Genomic DNA, 24375 nt, shown 5'->3' with positions numbered 1-24375 from the left:
AGTTTGTTGATTGCATTCTTTACTTCTTGTACACTTACAGGGTATAAGAACATAGTTTTAGGATTTGTGGAGATGTTATGTTTAATCTTTTAATCTTTGTTTGTCTTTGGGTTTTTATGAGGCTTTGTAGAATACTTGCATAATGAAGGCTGAATATATTGGCAATATGTAAAGGATCATTTATAGTTTTGTTCTCACTTTTAATAACAAAGCTGCTGTCTCTTACTTTATTTCTGCCTACAGTTGTATTTATCACATTCCAAACTGATTTCATTTTCTTGTTACCCTTGCTTCTACTGATGTATGGGTCATTATGTAACTTTTCTGCTGCATTAATGACTTTCCTGTACAATTTTCTGTAACAGGTGACATACTGTTTCACAGCTAGATTTAGCCTGGCTGAATTACTTAGCTTTCTAAGTCGCTCTCCAGATTTCCGTATCCCCTGTGTTACCCAAGTATTAGGCTTGCTTTTTATTTTAATTTTCTTAAGAGGGAATGCAATTTCATAGTTATGTTTATAACAAGTTAAAAATGACTCGAATTTCATATCCACAGTGTCGAGTTTGTCTAAATCCCAATCTGAGTTTTTTAATAAATTATTAAAAACCCTGATATTGACCTCATTGATACATCTTCTGTAGATATATTTCTCATGAATTCTAGAATTTGTGCCCAGTACATTATTTATATAGAGTCTTATTGCTTTGTGGTCCGAGAACACTGTGTCAGTTACTTCAATAACATGATCTAGCTTTTGCAAGAGAGAAAATATTTGATGTATTATCGTTTCAGAGTGTTTTCCATATCTAGTGCATTCATGGACAGATGGTGCTAAATTTTGTGAATATAACAAATTGTTTAGTTTTGATACTTTTTGACCGTTCATTTTAAAGTTGACATTGAAATCACCAAGTACAATAATTCTCTCTGTAAAATCTCTTAATTCACTAAAAAGTCTTTCAACACTGTCTAAAAACGTTGTAAAGTTCCCTGATGGGAGCACACAATAATTATTTTGGGTTCTATAAGTTTGCACATACTGTATTCGAGCTCTTTTTCAATGTGTTTTATCTTACTGAGTTTAATTTCTTTACATTCGATTCCTTGCTTCACATATATACATGTTCTTCCCCCTTTAAAATTCTCTCTACAAGAGCTACTGATCATTTCAGATCCTGTTATTCTGGCTGTACAAGTTTGGTTTTCTTTTAGCCAGTGCTCACTTATACATAAAACTGAAATATCCTTTAATTGATCCATCAAAAGCACATCTAGTTCAGCAATATTACTAATTAGACCTTGGACATTTTGATATAATATAGTTAATTATATGTTGTCTTTCGAATCCCTCACACTGCTCACCTTGTAGTTTGGTTGCTGCTTGTCTTGAATAAAAAATCCTTCAGATGGCCTGGTGGAGACACTCTTCTTTGCTCAAGGGGTGGGTGGTTTCTAAAGCTTCTGGAGGTGTAGTAGATACTGTCGTTGTTGATACTGCTGGTATAGCCTGTTCCGTTTCTGATGCCAATTTTTGTGTTGCAAGTTTGGACAAGAAGAGAATAGAAACTTTTAAAATGTGGTGCTACAGAAGAATGCTGAAGGTTAGATGGGTAGATCACATAACTAATGAGGAGGTATGAGGTGCATTCAAGTTCTAATGCCTCCGATTTTTTTTCTCCAAACTGGAAAGAGATAGAAACATGCGCATTGTTTTAAAATGAGGCGGTGTTCATTGTCAATAGATCCCAAAGATGGCAGCACCGTACGGCAGATGGAATTTTACCACCAGCGGCGAGAATGAGAACTGTTTTAAATACTTAAAATGGCGACATTTTCCTTACTTGAACAGCTTGCAATCATTCGTTTTCTGAATTTGCGTGGTGTGAAACCAATTGAAATTCATCGATAGTTGAAGGAGACATGTGGTGATGGAGTTATTGATGTGTCGAAAGTGCGTTCATGGGTGCGACAGTTTAATGAAGGCAGAACATCGTGTGACAACAAACCGAAACAACCTCGGGCTCGCACAAGCCGGTCTGACGACATGATCGAGAAAGTGGAGAGAATTGTTTTGGGGGTCGCCGAATGACTGTTGAACAGATCGCCTCCAAAGTTGCATTTCTGTGGGTTCTGTGCACACAATCCTGCATGACGACCTGAAAATGTGAAAAGTGTCATCCAGGTGGGTGCCACGAATGCTGACGGATGACTACATGGCTGCCCGTGTGGCATGTTGCCAAGCAATGTTGACGCGCAACGACAGCATGAATGGAACTTTCTTTTCATCGGTTGTGACAATGTATGAGACATGGATGCCATTTTTCAATCCAGAAACAAAGCGCCAGTCAGCTCAATGGAAGCACACAGATTCACCGCCACCAAAAAAATTTCGGGTAACCGTCAGTGCTGAAAAAATGATGGTGTCCATTTTCTGGGACAGCGAGGGCATAATCCTTACCCATTGCGTTCCAAAGGGCACTATGGTAACAGGTGCATCCTACGAAAATGTTTTGAAGAACAAATTCCTTCCTGCACTGCAACTAAAACGTCCGGGAAGGACTGCGCGTGTGCTGTTTCACCAAGACAACGCACCCGCACATCGAGCTAACGTTACGCAACAGTTTCTTCGTGATAACAACTTTGAACTGATCCCTCATGCTCCCTACTCACCTGACCTGGCTCCTAGTGACTTTTGGCTTTTTCCAACAATGAAAGACACTCTCCATGGCTGCACATTCACCAGCCGTGCTGCTATTGCGTCAGCAATTACCCAGTGGTCAAAACAGACTCCTAAAGAAGCCTTCGCCGCTGCCATGGAATCATAGCATCAGCATTGTGAAAAATGTGTACGTCTGCAGGGCAATTACGTCGAGAAGTAACACCAGTTTCATTGATTTCGGGTGATTAGTTAATTAGAAAAAAAATCGGAGGCCTTAGAACTTGAATGAACCTCGTATTGAATAGTATTGGGGAGAAGAGGAGTTTGTGGCACAACTTGACAAGAAGAAGGGACCGTTTGGTAGGACATGTTCTGAGGCATCAGAGGATCACAAATTTAGCATTGGAGGGCAGCGTGGAGGGTAAAAATCGTAGAGGGAGACCAAGAGATTCAGAAGGATGTAGGTTGCAGTAAGTACTGGGAGATGAAGAAGCTTGCACAGGATAGAGTAGCATGGAGAGCTGCATCAAACCAGTCTCAGGACTGAACACCACAACAACAACAACAACATTAGGACTTCACTGACAGTTCTCATTATAATCAGAATCCTGATCTCTAGTAAAAAATGTAATTTGTATTTGCTGTTCCCTCTGCAGTGCTTTATCACTGACTTCACCCTTAATTATACTTCTATTTGCTGCATCTTTAATGTGCCAATCTACTTTTAATTCATGATCATGCAGTATAAATTATGTAAGTTTTGGCATGTATGCAAAGTTATTTGAAATATTTTTAAAAAAGTGTGAAAATTGTTGTATTCTTTGAAATAATTGTTTAGACTTAATAATCTGATGATTTATTAAACAGTAAAAACACATGCCTACTGTATTTACTCGAATATAAGCCGCAATTTTTTTCCGGTTTTTGTAATCCAAAAAACCACCTGCAGCTTAGAAATTAGAATCGAGTAACTTCTGCCATCGAATATATGTAGTGCTACACAGGCATGCTTAGCAGCACAAAGATATATACAGGCACCTAAACCTCTGCGTCAGTAAATAAATTAGAAGAAAAGATAGATGAATGTAAACATTATGCCATGTATTCTTTCGTGTTTGCTGCTATCTCATTTAAATCCTGTCTGCTTAATGAACTATGAAAGTGGAGTGAGACAACAGCAAATGCGGAAGAATGTACGTATCATGTCATGTTTATATTCGTATTATTCTTATGCTGAATAGTGATACAGTCAGAAATGAAGCACGGCAACTGACTAGATTTTTAAATCTAAGATTAATCTAATTTATGTGCAGAATATAATGTACTAAAGAGGCGTGTGCAAAGATTTTCAAACGGAGAAAAATTTTTGCTAAACTCTCGTTCAGAACATGTATCATACTCAGTCTATTATTTGATTCTTGTTGGTCATTATCAAAGAAAGCAGCAGTGTAAGTGACAACAAATAGCAGTCTCTTGCCATTGTTTCGCTAATGAGACAATCCCTCTCTTTTTTTTTTTAATGTAAGCCGTGGTAGCGCGCACAAAAGCCGTGATCGGCGACAGGTCGTAAACTCTTATTGTCAGAATTCGACAAACAATGCATGACACACTACAATAATGCATTTTCAGCAAAGAAAATGGCACTTATCAGATCAAAGCAAAATAAGCAATCGTTTCAAACCAGACGAAGCAGGTGAAAAAGGAAGAGTACCCGTTTAAATACGGATGGAGCGCCTGACACATAACAATGGCTACTTGGTAAAGCTTACCTCTTAAGCTTACGATTCGGACCAAACTACTGTAGCTGTATCGTCATCCATTCGACCCCAATTGTGTCTCATGTTGCAATGGACCAACTTTGTTTCGATTTGGAAGTGCGGTCTAAAACTTTTCTCTCCCCTTGAATTTCGAGTCTCAAATTTCAGGTGCGGCTTAGATTTGGGAAAATTTTAATTTCCTCCATTTCGAGTCTCATTTTTCAGGTGTGGCTTATGTGCGAGTGCAGCTTAGATTCGAGTAAATATGGTAATTAAAAAATGGCCGTACTAATATGTGTATAAGCATGAAATAAATTAACAATAATAATCAGTTGCAGTAAATGTTACACACTTGTATATTTACTAGTAAGTAGTACCAGATTCTCTTATACCAACTAAATAATTGCCAGTTCACAAATGGACAAAATTCAGTCTAATGATTAACACAGCTAAACTTGCATAATCATTAATAGAACAAGTAATAATTCCAAAATTTCATCGAAAATAATTCAGAGGTTAATGCTGCTTATTGCCTAACAGTAATGAAATGTTTGAGACCCAACTGGCTCTCAGATTGTAATTCCCTTTCAGCTCATAATTGTTGTAAGAATGAACAGATTTTCAGGAATTTGCTTGGCCACTTGCCTCAGAAAATTTATTATTTTACCAGTTCTATCCACACTAACAGCTCATCAACAGACAAGTTATCTCTACGCCCACCTGTAACAGAGTGACAGCTCAATGCATCATGACTGCTTGAACAGAAAGCACCAGAGTGACCGATCGAGCTCCCTTGTAAGCACTCGGTATCCTTGCCAAATTTTACAATGATCACAAAAATGCCTAAAATGGACCACAATTTAAAATACTGCACATACAATTCACGAACAAAAGACAAATGTTAAAAAAAAGGATCTTTGTCTGCTCGTCCTCTCAGACCATACACTCTGTCTTATATCTAATATTTCATACACAATTAATTAACCCTTGAAATTTGCACACACACTCTCAATATTGATGATAAAGAAATTGTTATTAATATACGATAAACAGTAAAAAGTCTACTCAATATAAGTGTGTCTTGGTGCTCTAATCAACAGTTGTTTTAGTTTTTATGTACATGATACTGCTTTCAAATGATTAGTGTCTTTATTATAGATGAAATAGCATTTGATCTGTTAAATAGAAGTTTATTGATAAACTATAGATGTGATATGTGGTCAAATAGGGAAAGATGCAAGGGATGTTATGCTGTGTTCATTTCGTGTACAAGTTTGAAGAATACAACGTTCTGATACATGTGCATGATTAAGAAGACATAAAACATTGTAGAATTTAATAAATAAACTATGTATGGATGTGTGCCTTTCAGTGATGGTAGCTAGCATTCTTGGCTATTACGAGTTATTAATTTAGAATGGTTGTGTAATATTATTTGTTTATAGTTTTGATGTAACTCCTGCAGTTTTTAATTACACTTGACATTAAAGTTTCAGTACATGCACCTCAGTGCCAAGATTATGCCGATGGGATTGATTTTCAGGTGTGATGAATCTGTGAGTTGCACAGTAATTTCGAAGTATTATTTAGTCGCACTATCTGCTATATTGCAGAATCTGCCACTTTTCTCATATCAGTTGAATTCATCCTTACCATCAAAAACTCTAACCAACAAATCCTCTCCAAGAGCCTAGGAAAACCAACATTTAATGTTGTGGCTCACTTCTGCTTGTGGCTTGCCACCAGCCACAGTTGCCCGGCCCTTTCTTGGCCTGCACAACCAAATGCTGAACTTAAACTTTCAATAATTCTTCCACAGTGACATCTCACCAGCATGTCTGTTAACTTGTAGACTGTGAACACAGAGTCACAGTATATGAGATGGGAATAGTTTTTTACATCGACTGTGTATTCTCATCTAAAATTCAATATAGAGCTCCATACTGGGGAACAGTCATTAGTTTTTCTGAAAGCAGCAGATTTTGTGGAAGATATTATTTGATGGCAATTTCCATAAAAATAAATGAAAACAAATGCTTTTGTTCTGCACTACACAAATACAGTTGTTCTAATAGTTAAACAATGGGAAGTCCCTGATGGAATAACAACAAAATAAAAAGGATTTATTGCTACTCATCACACTGAGGGGGCATTGAGTTGCAGTGGTCTTTTTTTTTTTTTTTTTTTCATGCCTTTGATGACTCAAGGCCTCCTGTATGTGGTGAGTAGCAATCTGTCTCTTTCATTTTCTTTTAATAGTTACCATTGTATGTGTAAACTATTTACTCTAGTAATGGATTCTATAATTTTACACAAATCTGTTAAATATCGTGATAGTGACAATGTACACTAATATTTCTGTAAACCTTTTCTGTAGCTCTTTTCACTCCCCCAATTCCATAGGTGCCACAAGCTTAAAAGTTTCATTTACAGAACTCAGTTATAATGAATATGTTTTACTTTTAGATCTTGAAGAAGAAGGTGAAGGGGAAGAAGGTCTTCTTGAAGAAGATATGGCACTCGAAGCTGGCTCAGAAGATGCAGCAGGGCAAGAATACCCGTCCGACTGTTTTCCAGAGCCTTGTTATAAGCGTTTCCCATTCCTTGCTGGTGACGATGATGCACCATTTTGGCAAGGTTGGGCAAACCTTCGTTTGAAGACCTTCCAGCTAATTGAGAACAAATATTTTGAGACAGCTGTCATCACTATGATTCTGCTCAGCAGTCTGGCATTGGTATGTGTAATAATTTAATTGATAATTTATTTATTATTTATCCTTCCTTAAACATTTGTATGCAATCAATGTCTTCATTGGCATTGTATAAGAGCTTTTATAAAGTATTTAATTGGATAGATAAAACGTCTACTCACTAAGTGGTGGCAGAACACACACATAAAAGATTGTTGTGATTGGCAAGCTTTTGGAGCCAGTGGCCCGTTCTTCAGGCAGAAGGGTTGAAGGGGAAGGAAGAAGGGTGAAGGAAAAGGACTGGAGAGGTCTAGGAAAAGGGGTAGATCTTAAGAAAGTCACCCAGAACTGCAGGTCAGGTGAGACATACCATAAAGGGGTTGTTTTGGGGGAGGAGACCAGCCAGTGAGGTCATCGTTCTCATCAGATTAGGGAAGGATGGAGAAGGAAGTCGGCCATGCCCTGTCAAAGAAACCATCCCGGCATTTGCCTGGAGCGATTTAGGGAAATAACGTAAAATCTAAATCAGGATGGCAGGCCGCAGGATTAAACCATCGTCCTCTCAAATGCAAGTCCAGTGTGCTAACCACTGCGCCACCTCGCTTGGTAACCATACAGGATGAGAAGGAAAGACTGATTGACTGTTATGCAGTAATCTCTGTTTCTTTATAGTATCTGTATACCATGGAGGTTCCCTCCCATTATGAACTGTTCTATATATCTATCCAATGCATGGTCAATTATTCTTTTAAACTTGAGCCATAGCTCCGCCTCTACATGCTCCTGCTTTGTGCTGAAAGTTTTGAGTTCTTCATTGAGATATGATACTATTTCCATCATGAATGGGGTTCCTAACTATCTGTTCTACGTAGTTTTCAGGGAAGTTATTTAGTAATGTTTCATAGGATGTCATATCGTGCCCAACACTAACAAAACTGCAATTTTCCCAATTAATTGTTGGATGATTTAAGTCTCCATTAATGATTACAGTATAACTGAGCTTTTCTCTAAAGTTTTTAGTTATATCTGGAGAGGAGTCTTGTTGGTGATAGAATGAGCAAATTATCATTTTATGCCCACCCCTGATACTGAGTCTTGACCAAACAATCTCACATACAGCTTCAGTTTCTATCTCGATGGATTTGAGTTTCTTGTCTTCTGCAACAAATACAGCATTTGCCTATCCTTTCAATATACACTTAAATTTTCCCCTAAAATCTCACTGCTATGAATTTCAGGTTTCAACCAGCTTTCTGTACCTAGAATTAGAGCTACACTGCTTTTCACGAGCACATCAAACTCTGGCACTTTGTTGTGATTGCTTGGGCAATTTACCGTTAGGATTTTAATACTCTCATCTGTGGAAGGCATTACTTTCGATCATACACTGATATTCCTGGGTTTCCTACATCTATTTGTAGGCTCCCCGGTGGTCCCGGTCGCCTACGGTGGACTGGAGGCCAAGCGGTGACCTCTCCAGTTGTCAGGATGTTAGGAAATAACTGTGGACGCGTGATAAACGCCAAAGAAACGTTATTAATTCATAACACCTTTATTCCTGCCGAGTACAATGTGGCTTGGGGATATCAACGACCTTCCCGAGTCCTCGTAGCGATGACACCAGCTCTGGGCCGCACAGTCTTGCTAGCGCGCCGCGTGCTGTGATGTAGCGAAGGAATGTCCTTTCTTCGTACTTCGGCCGCGTGTGGGTGGTGGCGCCCAGCTGGCTGGCCGGCTCGGCTGCGGACAGCAAGCCGCTGCACGTAGGAGGCTTCGGGTTGGAGTCCCGGCGCTGTCGACGCGAGAGGCTTTCTCGTAGTGCAGAGTGTACTCTATCACACCCCGTCTTCTTCCCTGCTCCTCTTGGTGGCTCGGCCACGGTGGACGCGTGGAACGGGCTGCAGTCCCCCAGCATCGTCAGCTCACCCGGTTGTGACGGCGGATGCACAGGGCCTAGGCCCCGCACGATCTCAACGACGGCTCACTGATGTGGTCAGCATTGGCGGCGAGCAAGTCTGCTGCAAAGTCTGCTAATCCTGGGTTGATGATTGACAGCGGCAGCAGAGAGGACCAGAGCTGGTACTGTCCCCTTACGTCTGTTGCTGGATGGGCCGCCCTTACTGCAACATCTCCTTAATAAAGGTTAACATGTCGATCACCGAGCTGAGCGCTACGCAGCGACCCAGTACACATCTAACTGCAAGTCTAACTGCGAGTGCCCTGTTGCTATCAAAGTTGGTGTATTTAAAGGAAGCACGAGCGACATCCTGACATCATGCTCATTTGTAATGAACGTATTCGTTCCACTTATACTGCTGATTCATCTGTCGTACTCGCCCCTTAGGTGTTCTTGCAACAGAGTTATGTGTTGTTACGGCAGACTTACGCGAAGTTGTGAAATGCGGTACAGCTGACTCTATACCTCTGTCTTGCTCTCTACGAAAGTCTCCGTCTAACACAAACCCGCGTGCTAAGCAATTCTCTCTCGCCTGTTGTGTGTAACCAGCCCATTGCCCTTGCATGATGACACATTCCGATATATGTGCAATCCTCTTACCTCTTAGCTAACATACTGCCTCCGGCTCTCGGCATAGGCAATGAAACTTTGACAATATTCCATGTTTCCAACTCTTTACTATTCCGCGTCACTACATAATGTTATCTGGATTGGATTGTGAGTTGACTAATGTAAAAGCCCTTGTGTGCACTCCATACACAGTCAGCTACCTGAGTAGCAGCCTCTAATGTGTAGTGCACAGCTGATCCTTTTGGAGGACCCTACAGGTCTCAACGCCATAGTCCATGTCCAGGAAGTCACAACTTAGCTTGTAACAGAACCTTCAAAGTCTTTGGTGCAGTCCTTCCAGTCAACTCAGAACCAAAGGTCTATGATCAGTTCTGGGGACAGTCCTGCAGATTGTGAGCTTTGTTGAAATTCCATGCACAAGACTGGTCTTCTCAACCACTTGCCAGAATGATTCAAGTATCACATCTGAGCACAGACGACAGGTATCATTTTTTCCAACATCAACCACAATCTGCAGTTGGTTGCACTGTTGTTTCCTGAGTAGCTGCTGGAAGAACATGTTCAACATGGTGAATGAGCCACCAGGCATACACACCGAGTGCATCTGTTGCCTTTCCTGTCCCTTGCTGCCATTTCCCTGAGGAGTACCGTCATTCGCCATACATTTGAGCTGCCATCTATTAATAGACCTCTACTCCTTTGCGTTTGCCTCCTCTTGACACTGGACAAAACAGGTTTCACCAAAACAGGTGAAGTGAGTCCCACCAGCTCAGTTTCAGTTTCAGTGAAAGATGGCACCTTGAACTTGTTGGTTAGGGGGTAGGATCAGTCCAACATCCTGAGGCCTCCCTGGTCCCCATCCACCCTGTACGGAATGCTTAGTTCTACCATTGACATGATACTCACAGTCAAGCACACGAGTAATGACAGATCCTCTACTTTCTGCAGAAGAGACAGGATCCCCAGGAGAGGATAGTACTTGTGGTACCTCAGGTACTAATATCACAAGTACAAGACTCTTGGGAGCTCTTCCAGCACACAGATTTGCAACAACTGGCAATAGTTTCACAGTAGTCAGAGCAATTTTCAGCTGCTTACAAACGTCAACCAATTCATCCCACATTCAAGAACAGCATTCACAGTGGGGCTCCTTTTGGCTGGTGCAATGTATTGCAAGGCAGTGAACATAATAACTTTAAATTAAGCTCACTGATTATCTTTTAATCTGTCGAGCTAAAGAGTTGCCAGTTCCCTATGAGAATTGAAGCTAATACACAAAACAAGATTTCTATGCAGGTAATACAAAAACCTGTGGTAAAAATTACTAGTTTCCTGAAACGTTTTGATGGTATTTATAGTTTCTTGCAAATTTAAAACTTAAAAACAGAGTTAATTTATGATAAATGCAGATAATATACAGGGTGGAAAAAAATTGTGCCATGAAATTTTAACCCTGGACAGCTGATACCAGTAGGACCCAAGATTACTAAAGTTGTGTAGGTCAATAACGCACCATTTTTAAACTACAGAAACTTGGCACCATGTGCTTGGATTGGCAGTGGGAATTCCCTGTTGCCATTTGTTGGTTGATGGGCAGCACTATAGTTGTCAGTTCACACATACAAATGTCCCTTGCTCCGTCACTGCCCCAGTGTGATATGCACATGTGTTAAATAGGTCATGCTGTTTGTCTCGACCTCACGTCAGAGGCATTCACACATCTTATCACCTGCAATTTAGTCATACTATAAGTATTGCAGCACAGTATTCATTTGAAGAACAACGAGATATGGTTTTTGTTTATGGATCAGCTGATGGTAATGCGCATGAACCTCGACGGTTGTACGAGAAACAATACCCGGCAAGACGCCACCCACACTGGCAAACGTTTACAGCAATTCACTGGCAACTTGGCAAAATAGGCTTGTTAGCAGGATATCATGGTGATGCTGGAAGACCTCGAACATGACAGGATTTGAAGAGACTGTTCTTGAGGTTTCAAGGAAACACTTATGACAAGTACTGGAGCGGTTGGACACGACATGGGGGTCACTCAACGGTATGTCTGGGAGGTTTCGTGGGATGGTAGCTAACATCCATCTAGTTTCCACCCTGCCCAAGACCTAAATCCTGTGGTAGACTATGAACACAGGCTAGGATTTTGCCAGTGGTTTCATCAATGTGTTGCACAAGATCCCAAATTCCCCCGCCATTGTGTTGTTTACCGACAAGTGCACCTTCCATCAGGATGGCCTTTACAACACTCAAAACGTTCATAACTGGGCAAGGGGTAATCCTCACATCATATGTCCATGGACACCAGGAACGATTTTCGCTCAACATTTGGGCAGGCATTGTGGGTAACCAAAATTACCAATGTTGTGTAGGTCAACAACACACCATTTTTAAACGACGGAAACTTGGCGCCACGTGCTCTGATTGGCCGCGGGTTTGCCCTGTTGCCAGATGCTCTGGACAACGCAAGTTAATTTTTGTAGTAGTGATACTGCAGTTAAAAAAAAATAAAATAAAATAAAAATGAGGGTAAATGAAAGGGGTCCTATTTCAGAACTTTCAAGAGCTGCTGATGAAATAAATCTTTCTTAACTATCAGTTTCTGTCATCTGAATTTAAGGTCTCACATATAGAAACAGATCAAACACATAACATATATTTACAATTTAAATATTATGAAAAGGATAGATTGCTACTCATCATATAGCAAGATGCTGAGTCACAGATAGGCACAACAAAAAGATTCTCTGGTCTGGCTTTGTATGTGTGGTCTCTCTCTCTCTCTCTCTCTCTCTCTCTCTCTCTCTCTCTCTCTCTCTCTGTGTGTGTGTGTGTGTGTGTGTGTGTGTGTGTGTGTGTGTGTGTGTGTGTGTGCGCGCATGTGTGTGTGTGTGTGTGTGTGTGTGTGTGTGTGTGTGTGTGTGTGTGTGTGCGCGCGCGCGTGCATGCGTGTGTGTTTGTCTAATTCCGATGAAGGCCTTTTTAGCTGTAAGATAACTTGTTTGACACTCTTTTTTTGTTGTCTGCTGTATGGTGAGTAGCTATCCTTTTGATAATATTGTCATTATTCTAGCCTGGATTTTCCATTGTTTGAAAATGCCATTTAAACATCCATGTGAAACAACATGTGGTGAACCAAAAGCTGGCATAATGCAATGCAATGTATCTAAAATTATTTGTAGCAGCCCGTATATCAATGTTTATACTGTAAAGTCAGATGAAATAAACACTGTTGCATATCACTGAAATTAAGATGTGAGGATAAAGTAATGGAACTGACAATGTTCATATATATAAATGAAATAATTGAAGATGATACATTGTACAGCATTAACTGTCTTCACTGGTAATATGCAGTATACGGTCAGTGGTATATACTGTTCTGCTATAGTTAATAATTTTTGTACATGGTCATAATCAGATCCTTCTGTGTGGAGTGCAGTGTGTTGACTACACAGGTGATTTCTGTTCACAGGCTGATGCAAAGATTATGTACAGGACAGATTTCAGTTCTCACTGGATAGAGGGAGGTTTAAATTTTTATGTTCCCTCAAATGGTATACCATACACTCAACATGAGCATCATGTGTTGCTCAAGAAAAATCGAAAAGGTAGTCAGTTTCATTCTACACATGAATCAATTGGTCCCTGTTTACTGTATCAACAGCTTCAACAATTTGATTCCTCAGCTCTTGAAGAGTAGCTGTCCTTTGTGGGACAAATATTCTACCTTTTATGTACTCCCACAGAAAGAAAATAACAAGGTGTGAGGTCTGGTGACCTGCAAGTTCAAAAGCAATAAACAAGAACTTGTGGTCCAACACACAAAATCATTCCTCTTGTGGTGTTGTCACTATATTGCTACAAACAAACAACAGCACAGCTGTGTGAAAGCTTTGAAATTTCCTCTATCCAGTGACATGTGCGAGTTCCTGTCTTTTATAGTTTGTCTGTAATAAACAGCTGAAATATGTTCTTTCTTTTTGAATCACTCAGTATTAGAGTACACACAGACTCTCCATTTTAAGAACTAGTAGTTAATAACAATTTATCTCATAACCAGCTCTTAGCAGCTAAAAAATTTACTCCCCCGCCCCAAGTGTGGAGCAACACGTGAGCAAAATAGTGTAGTTTTCCAGAGGAGTATCTTTAATTTAATAATTAGCTTTTTGCTTCCTTTGTAATTTTTTCTAAGTGAACCTTACAAATCAAATAACCATTGACAATTACCATTCTTGTCTTGTTAAGGGAATAATTATGTTTACACCTTGATGAATGTGTGTTTCAGGGAAAGGAAAACAGTCATTTAATACAATTTATTAAAAAGCTATATTTAAGTCTAAAATAAGGTTTCTATTTGTTTAAGGCATTGGAAGATGTCCATTTACAACAGAGGCCCATTCTTCAAGATATTTTGTACTATATGGATCGAATATTCACTGTTATTTTCTTCCTTGAGATGTTAATTAAATGGCTGGCCTTGGGTTTTAGAAAGTATTTTACAAATGCCTGGTGCTGGCTAGATTTCATCATTGTGATGGTAAGAAAATTCTGTATAAAATGGAATAGCAATAAAAACATTAAACATTTAGAACATAGGTTTCATTAACAGTGTTGCAGTTATAACTACATGTACCTGTAATAAATTGTTAATAACCTCTTTACAAACTATTTGGTTTTATGGTATAGAAAATGGTGTTTTTGTTCATTAATAAAAGGAAAAACAAATATATGACCAAGTTAATTATGGTTAGATACTTTCCATGAAATGTAAATTCAAATGAAAGCATTTCATGAGTACTGAAATATTCTAGAGAACCATAGTTGACCTATACATTCAAAGTAAAACAAATATAGTATTTTAATTTGTTATAAGGAGAGAAAGTACACAAATCTGATTGCACCAGTTTCATAACTTAAGTAATAACATTTTGGAAATAGTTGAAACACTGTTAAATGGAAAAGTATCTTCAAAAACTGGTAGAAATAGCCACAGAACTAGGTCACATTGTAGGCTGAGCTGGAGAGCATACATGTCTGCAAGTTATGAGTTAGTGAAAGAAATTTTTTGACTCATTTAACCAGAACTTTGCAGCCATTAATTTTTGAATGTTACACTTTCCTCTCCCCATCTTCCCTCCCCCCCCTCCCCCCTCCCCCCCTCCCACCCCCTCCTCTTCCTCCCTTCCCCCTCTCCTCTCTCTCTCCCCCCCCCCCCCCCATTTCTTGACTGTTTGTACCATATGATACTAACATTTTAGTAGATTATACTTTTGTCTGGATTAAAATATCAGTAATGGCCAGTGTATTATTATACAAATCATGGGTGAAATTTTGTGGTCATAGCTAAAATGTGTTTCTTTTACATAATGCAATAAGTGTTTTAAAAAATATTTATGAACTGAAAAGCTACCTGTAATTTACTGATATTTCTAGTGAGCTAGATGATACATGAACCTGAACGAACATATCACAGTGATGTTGCGAATTGTGAAATGTTACTTCTCATATATCCAAGTACTCCATTTTTCCTTTTTGAAATATTGTGTATAATCTTTTGTTGATGAGATTTGTATTTTCAGTGTAAGAATTATCCAGCAGATGTGGATCTATTATCTAATAGTAATTTGTGATGTTTCTATTTCAGGAACAGCATGTTCTTCAGATTGTAATTTTTGTCTTAAATTCACTTTGTCACCCAAGAGATTAATTTTTTTCTTTAGTAATATAAGAACATTCCCTAAAAGTTAACTGAACCTAATGACACAATGTTAAATTTCATGACCTGAGTGGCAATTAGAGTATTTATTTTTATTTCAATAACTTTGACAGTTTGACACTGTGTTTAAATGAACATCATCACATAAAAAATTATGAAAAGGATAGATTGCTACTCACATGTTGAGTTGCAGACAGGATTAAAAGACTACTCCACACTGAGCTTTCAGCCAATGCCTTCTTCAGAAAAGAAAGGAAGACACACACATTCACTCAAGCAGGCACACTTCAAACGCACGTGACCACTATTGCTGGCCACTCAGGTCAGAATGCAGTCTTAATGATGAAAGGTCATAATCCTCTTCTTCATATGATGAAGGGTATGGTGTGCCCCAAAGTAGCATCTTAGTAACTTTTCTGACAGTCCCATATTCTGCAAAGACATAAAAACCCATGCCAGCTCCCCTGGTCTGTATCTCATTGGCCAGTGCTTGGTGTAATAGCTCTCTCAGTCTCTCTCCTGTGTATCCAGGTCCATATGGAAGCCAACTGTCTTTCTTCTTTGGTTGTGGTGGTGGGGTGTTTCTCATCCTCAATAGTGTCCAGAAGACCCAGAAACAGTGTATCCATTGTCATTTTTGCTTCACTACCATAGAGCAGAAAATATTGTCAAACTTGTAGTGTCTTGCTTTGCTGTGCTGTTGCAAATGTTACGATGCGCAGTGTTGTATACCAATCTTTCTGTCTGACATCAAGATCACATCCACCATTGTCTCGTGTTCTGTGACACAATTTGTCTGTAGTTGGCATGTAGTTCTCATCCTGTGGGTGATGTGTCAATATGAATGTGGGTGATGTCTCAATATGAAATCCTCTCAGATAGTAACCTCAATTAGAAAACTTTTCCACAGCCAGTGTTCATCATGCAGGATACTCTATGCTGCCAAATAATGTCTAGTACAAGGAACCTTACAATTTCCAAAGCGTGAGCAGTCAGATCCCCTTTTGTAACAGTGTAACAGGTGAGGTAGCCAGTGCATATTATTATCCATCAATTCCTATTTGTCAGCTTTAGGAACCTTTCCAAGAAATCAATTCCAATTCTGTGGAATGGTGCTTCTGCAAGCAGAATTGCTACCAGATGGCATGGAGGTAATTGCGTCACTTGCATCAATTATTGGCATGCTTTACAGAGGCTCAAATAGTGTCTAGGAGATCGGTAGAGGCTTGGCCCTGATACCTGGGGCTGATTCTGTGTGGAGTCTTTACAGATCCCAGGTGAACAGCTGTTGAAGCATTGTGGAAAAACTTCAGGATAGCTGGACATAGATGAGTTGGGATGGCAGGGAACCATTTAAGCGCCATTGGATCATCGTTTCTCTTATGCAGTGTTGTGTCTATTAATTTGAATTCTCATTCAGTGAGTTCCTCTATGGTTTTCAAAAATACTGAATCTTCACTCAGTTCAGCAGCAATGTCATTTAATGTAATAACAGCTGAGATTTAATCCATGCTACTATGTTCTACCACAGAATTCCTTGAAAGACAGTCGATGTCCATATGTGTGTGTGTCCATTTTTTATGCCACTCAGATGTCTTATTCCTAAAACCTCATTCCCAGTATTGCCAGCTGACCCAGTGGATCATTCAAGCTAATCAGCCATTGTAGAGACTGGTGGTCTGTGCAGTGATCAGTGGTTTGCCAAATAAATATGACTGGACAACTCCAGAGAACTCTTTCTCAGTAGTAGAGTAATTCATCTCAGATTTGCAGAGTTCCCTGGAAGCATAAATTATAACTTTTTCAGCACCTTCCTGGATTTGTACTAGAACAGCACCTATCTGATAACCTCTAGAGTTGGTGTGAAGTGCTATATTGGCATTCTCTCATGCTATTTAGGACTGGAGAAGATGTTAGCATCTCCTTAAGGAAAAAGAAATATCTTTTCTGCATCTTGTTTCAAAAAAAATTAGCCTCTCCCTGCAGTCTACTCTGCATTTACACCTACTTCTCAAGTCACTGTATGGTGCTTCTTGAGGGTACCCCTTACCACTACTTGTCATTGTATGTATTGTATTGTATGTTAACCGGGGCCTAGAAACGATGGAGAGGCTCCGTCCCGCCGCAGCCGCAGTGGTCCACAACCCCACGACGACTACCGCAGTCCACTTCATCCCTCTGCAACCCTACACCAAACCCAGCATTATTGTGTGGTTCGGCCCTCAGTGGACCCTCCCAGGGAATGTCTCACACCAGACGAGTGTAGCCCCTATGTTTGCATGGTAGAATAATGGTGGTGTACACGAATGTGGAGAATTTGTTTGTGCAGCAATCGCCGACATAGTGTAGCTGAGGTGGAATAAGGGGAACCAGCCCGCATTCGCTGAGGCAGATGGAAAACTGCCTAAAAACCATCCACAGACCAGCCGGCTCACCAGACCTCAACACAAGTCCGCCGGGCAGACTCGTACCGAGGACCAGGCGCTCCTTCCCGCCCGGAGAGCCGTGTGTTAGACTGCATGGCCAACTGGGTGGGCACTACTTGTCATTTCTTTTCCTTTTCCATTCACAAGTAGAGTGAGGGAGAAATAACTGACTAGCAGTAGTTCTTCCAAGAGATGTGCCTTGGTCCAGAAGTCTTTTATGAATCATCAATAATACAAGCGCATTTTGAGAAAGCTTCTCACATCACAAATGTCCCAAGGAGTCAGAAAATCTTTGACTGCTCTTATTTTCTCTGGATTAGGATGTACTCCATCAGCATTCACTAGGTCCTCCAAGAATTTTATTTTTTATTGAGCAAAGAGACAGTCTTTGGTTTCAGGTGGAGGCCTGCAGTCTAAACAAACTTCAACAATGTTGCCAGGCTGCTTAGATGTTCTTCAGATGTCTTCAGAAAACTAATAGTGTCATCCAGATAACAAAGACACATTGATCATGTGAGATGTTGATTAAGGTTGTCCATCATACCCTCAAAGGTGGCTAGAGTGTTACATGTTCCAAACAGCATAACTCTGAACTCTTAGAGGCTGTCAGAAGTTATAAAGGCAGTCTTTTCTAGAACAGCCTCATCAACCTTGATTTGTTAGTAGCTTGTCTGCAAGTTCATAATTGAGATATACTTTATTTCTGTCGAGCAGTCAAGTGTGTCGTCAGTGTGGGTTAATGAACAGATGCCTTTCTTCATGATTTTGTTCAGCTGTTAGTAATATCTGTCACCCTATATGAGCACTGGCTACTTGGTGGATTACCTCATTGTTAATAAGATGTTTTATTGTGAGTCACTTGGACTGTCTTTTCTCCACTCTTGATTAGAAAGCATGTGAAAATTGGCGCAGAATTGCTAACACTCACTGACAGTGTTTCTTGGTCAGCCATCCTGTTGACAGTTTGATAGTAGCATCCTGTCTTACATTGTCTGTAGAAAATGACTCGCTGTGGATGCCATTAAGCAGCTGTTTCTGAACTGGTTCATGTGACCCTGTGCATGTCCCTTTAGGGATGAGTTTTGGCTGCTTGTGACAATTAGAGATCCAAAGTTCTCCTTGACCACTTACTGCGTGTACAATCATCACTTGCATGTAGATTTTGTCTATAAGCTTGAGTAGTTTTTTGCAATGGATGAGAGTTTCACAGTTTGGCTGAGCATGTAGATTATAAAACTGATGATGGCAGGATAACAATGTCTCCAACAGCAAATAACTGCCCAGAGCAATCTTTGCTATGTGTGCTTGTTGAAACATCTTTGTCAGTCTGGAACTCTGGTCTTATTTATAGAACAAGTTGTGTGAATTAATAAATATGCCAGGGGAAAGGAAATATGATCCACATCTTCTTCATTTTTATCATTGCTCTAGTCTTTTCATTGATTTTCCAGGAAATCTTTGGCGTATATTGTGTTTCAAAGCTTTGACTTTATAGAAAGTCCAAACTGGCACATAGAAATTTCTTATAGTAAGGAAGCTCTGGCAAACTGTAAATGCCTTAGGAGTATAGCGGTACCACTGACTGAAAAGCAGAAAAGTTGAGTCATCGACAAGAACACACAAAAAGAAGGAAAACTTGCTAGTTTTCAGAATAATTCCTTTCTCAAACTAAAGTGCAGACACACACACACACACAAACACACACACACACACACACACACACACACACACACATATGCACACACACACTTGTGTCCCTACATATTGCAGGCTGGAAGCACAGTACCAGGATTGCTGTTCAGCAGGTGGGCTAGGGTGGGTTGGAGATTGTGTTGGATGTGGTTAGAGAGAGAGAGAGAGAGTGAGACAGACAGACAGACATGAAGAGGGGTTGGGTTGGGTAGCTAGAGGCTCAGAGGGAGGAAGCTGGTTTGCTGGCTAGGAATGGGGGCAGGAGGGATGGCAGGGCTAGGCATGTGAATCATGGGTGCTGGAGCCGGTGGCTAGCAGTGCATAGTGAAGCTGACATAGGGATGTGAATTGGGAGGGGGTGATAGGTCAGAGGATTTAGAAACTGTTGGATGGAAGGTGTGGGGTCAGTGGGTTAACAGTGATTGAAGCCTGAAGGGTTATTGGAGCAAAGGATGTGTTGCAAGGGTAACCATCATCTCCATAGATTGGAAAAGCTGGTGGTGGAGAGAAGGATCCAGCTAGCCCAGATTGTCAAGTAGCCATTGAAATTGAGCATGATGTTCCACTTGGTGGTCAACTTTGTTCTTGGCCACAGTTTGGTGGCTGCCATTATTCTATTGGAGAGATGGTTGGTAGTCATACCAACATAAAAAGCTATACAGTAACTGTAGCAGAATTGGTATATTGCATGGCTGGTTTTACAGGTGACCCTGCCTGTGACGGGGTAGGATAAGTATGAGACAAGGCCAGAGTAACAAGTGGTGGATTGAGCAGGTCTTGCATCTGAGTCTTCCCTGTGGCAAGGGTTAGGAGTAGGATGGACATAGGGATTGACTAGGATGTTGATGGGCATAGGAGTGGACTAGGATGTTGTGTAGGTTGGCTGGGTGACAGAGCACCACATTAGGGGGTGGGTTGGGAAGGGGCTAGGGTGGGTTGACGTTATTTCAGGGCATGATGATAGATAATCAAAGCCCTAACAAAGCACATGGTGTAGTTGCTCCAGTCCTGGATTATACTGGCTGATGAGGGAGGTGCTCCTTCGTAGCTGATTCTTGGACTGGTGGGGGGGATTGGAGCTGTTTGAGGATACGGTAAAGGAAATTTGTTTGTAGAATAGGCCCAACACCCCCCTTCCCATTAGTCCATCTATGAGACTGCAAACCTGGCACTGTGCATCCGCTGGCACTCTATAGGGATGATCATGCATATGTGTGGGGGCTGGGGATGCACACGCGCGTGCATGTCTGGGTAGATGGGTGTGTTTGTACTCTAGCTCAAGAAAGATGCTAGCTAGCACTAGCAAGTTTTCTTTCTTTATTGTGTGTCCCTCTTAATAACTCAATGCTTCTGGTTCTTGTGACTGATCTCCTTTATTCATAAAGTATTTACAGTGAAATTTTTTTCTTTATATGATCATTAATTTGTATGAGGGTAAAGAATGTAACTATAATATGATTTGATTCCTACTGACACCTATGGTACAAGATTAGAGTAATTAATACTAATTTGATAAGAAGTAATATAAAATTAAATGGTTGTTAAATCTGTTATTAGAAAAAGTGCATCATCATTCATGTATAAATGCATAACATATCACTCACTCCCTCAAATACTTTGAAATCACTAATTTTTTGCAAGTTTATAGAATCTAATACTTCAGTTTACTTTGTTGGATACACTGTTTGTCAAATCATGGGCCACAGAATATATTTTTGTTAGTTATTATATCATGGTTTCAATATAAATCTTTTTTATTTGGTTTGAACATGTCTTTCCTGGCATAATTTGCTATATAGTTTATAATAAATTATGCACCGAGTTCAAATATTACCACATGTGCCACTCATTTTATGCAAGTTTCTAAAGATATTAATATCATTCCTTTTACCACAGTTCAGTATTGAAATAATGGAAAACACAACTGTGTAATGTTGATGATACCCATAGTGTGTTAGCAAAATTTTTGTTGTTTGATGCTGATCTGCTAACAAATAAGAACATGAATTAAATCACCATTTGGTAAACTGAACTTTGTAATCTGCATTACAGTCCATTAATGAACAACTTATTTATGGATGTTATGTAGCGCCACGTGATGATAATAATAATGATAAACAATGACTAGTATTTACACTCCCAATAATATGTTTTACATTACTTGTCAGCACAAATGTGGACATATTACTTTCCATGAAGTAGAAAACTATACTATTTGTATTATTTTCAGGACTGTGAAATCTGTTTACTTGTAGTTTATGAGAACAATGGTTTTTTGTCCCAAAGGCACATATTGACTACAAATATGGACAATATTGTAAAAATAGTGTACTCAGATTTTTGAGTCTTTGGGCACAAAAGCTTTGCTGTTGTTCTCATTTATGAATTTTTCATAACATAGCAAATTAAGGGATTAAAGAAGAAATTGTGAATGTTTCTGCAGTCTGTGTTTTAGCAATGTGTCACTAACATAAATTTCCCACGGCATAGCTCTCTCTGATAAACCTTGCGGCCATTTGGGCCGGTGCTGCTGATATTCCTGCATTCCGCTCGATGCGGACCCTGCGTGCACTGAGACCATTGCGCGCAGTCTCGCGCTGGGAGGGGATGAGAGTAAGTAGTGGGGGTCATACTGAAAAGGCATGTTATTGTGTAAATGCAAAGATTTATCAAGTACCACTGTGCTGTATATTACTCGTATTTCATGCATTTGAGTAAAAGTGAGGAGATCTTTATGAGAGTTCAGTCTTGAAGTAAGTGAATTACTATTTTTTTTCTGAATGGTGTGTTTACTAATGAACAGAAAGGAATTTGATTGTACATTTCATTAATTGATGGAAATAGAGAGACTTTGGATAAACATTATCTGCGGCTAAGAATAATGAGCAGTTCTTACGTTAGATAATAAAATTTAATTCAATTTTTGTTAACGAACCTATCAAATGTGTGGATTACCAACATCCTTAATTTCCCCACAGTTAAAGCAGCTACTAAGCTTATTAACTGATAAAGCAAGTATGCAGAAGATAGGTGCATGATGTTCAAAATTATTTATTTTCACTTTCCCTCTTGAGTAATAAAATTAATGTGTGTTGGTAAATTAATGTTAAGAATCTTGTATCATCTCATAAGTAGAATTATGAACAAGACTTTGAAGAATGGACTCATTGTACAGTCATGATTACTTTTATGTATAGTGTGAGTCGTGGAAAAAAAAATAGTGTTCTAGAGTGTGTGAAGTCATTAGTGGGAGAAGGAAAGAATATTTTTATAAGTTCCAGTCATGTGTTATATATTTTCATATTCATACCATGAAACTGACAGATCCACAGACACATGAAAATTTAATTCACCAAGTCATTTTATTCAGTTTATTATCTGCACAATGTTTGTAAAAGGATGTATCACAACTCTCCTTTAACAAAGCTGAAAATGACATGCTGTACTTGTATTACAGACAGCCAGTTACAGTCTGTGTTTTGACTGTATGGGTACTAAGTGTGAGTTGATTTTGTATCTGATCTTGTTACTACCTTTATTCTTTTTAGAAATTATTCTCCATGAATTTTTGAGGTGGGTGACTTTATAGGCCAATGAACAGGTCTCATCTCCACCTCAAATAAATAACACTGTCTGGACTTAGACTAAAAATTAAAATGATTAATTCATTCAGTCACAAATTGTATTATGCTAATTCTTTCATGAAGCAAATTCTCATGGATATGGAACAACTTAAGCTCCACAACAATAGGGAAAAGTATCTGTCACAAGCTGACAACTGTTATTACTAATGCTAAACTGCTCACATGATCAGTAGTGGGAATTACTATTAGACTATTTTTATTGCATTAAGAAGCAGGATGCCGGTTTGGTGAATCAATGGTGCAGTAGTAAAATATCGTATTAATATCCTAACCTTTCAGGTTTGATGCCCAGTGAGCCCTAGGATTTTTATCTGTCATTGATCTTTTCTTTCATTTCTGGCAATGTTTTTTAATGTGGAAAACGCAGATTTGCACTGTTGTGCAGAGAATATGATAAACTATAAGTCTTCCTGCAACTGACTGGACAAATTAAAGGTTGTAGGAAGGCTATTGAATACCATCTCCAGTAGGATTAATCCTAGTACAGCACTTTAGTGTTCAAACCGCTCTTTGAGTTGATGAGAGCTATACCTCATTGCTAAAGCTGCTAGTTTGGTAAAAGACATTGCCCTTCCTCTTACACAATTCAGTTGCTGATTTTACTATTACAACTGAATGAGTTGATTTTACTACTGCAACTGAATGAGCTAAAAACAAAGAATTCACCAAGTCCAGACAGAATCCCCATTCACTTTTACAGACAGTACTCCTTGGCATTGGGCCTGTACTTAACTTGCAGTTATCATGAATATTTAGCCCAACAGAAGATCGCAAGCAGCTGGAAAAAAGTACATATTTCTCCCATATGTAAGAAGGATAAAACAATGGACGTGCAAAATTGCGGATCAATATCCATAATGTCAGCTTCCTGTAGAGTTCTTGACCATATTGTAAGTTTGAATATAATAGATTTCATTGAGAGAGAAGCGCTTTTATGCACAAATAACACAGATTTAGAAAGCATCACTTACGTGAAACTCAGCTTGTCCTTTCTTATGTGATATATTTTGAACCATGGATGAAGACCAACAGGCAGAGTCCATATTCGTAGATTTTTGGAAAGTGTTTGACAGGGTGCCACAGTGCAGACTGTTAACGTAAGTCCAAGCATGTGCAGTAGGTTCTCCCATATTTAAGTGACTTGAAGACTTTTTACATAATAGAACCCAACATGTCCTGGATGGACATTGTTCTCAGAGGCAAATGTATTATCAGGAGGGGCAAAGAGGAACGTGATAGGTCC

The 24375-nt window shown here is 39.5% G+C and overlaps 1 protein-coding gene across 1 annotated transcript in view; it reads left to right on the top strand.

Annotated features, from left to right (window-relative positions):
• The window catches only part of LOC126412041 (sodium channel protein para), a 903820-nt gene that overhangs the window by 663730 nt on the left and 215715 nt on the right, over positions 1-24375 (top strand). Inside the window, exons 25-27 of the mRNA XM_050081417.1 lie at positions 6886-7154; positions 14018-14191; positions 21979-22101. Of these exons, the coding sequence (XP_049937374.1) occupies positions 6886-7154; positions 14018-14191; positions 21979-22101 (566 nt within the window). The remainder of the gene's footprint in view (positions 1-6885; positions 7155-14017; positions 14192-21978; positions 22102-24375) is intronic.

This window comes from Schistocerca serialis, chromosome 7 (assembly GCF_023864345.2).
Source record: "Schistocerca serialis cubense isolate TAMUIC-IGC-003099 chromosome 7, iqSchSeri2.2, whole genome shotgun sequence".
Lineage (NCBI taxonomy): Eukaryota > Metazoa > Arthropoda > Insecta > Orthoptera > Acrididae > Schistocerca > Schistocerca serialis.
Note: the sequence above shows the minus strand (reverse complement) of the source record. Positions and strands in the feature narration are given on the sequence as shown.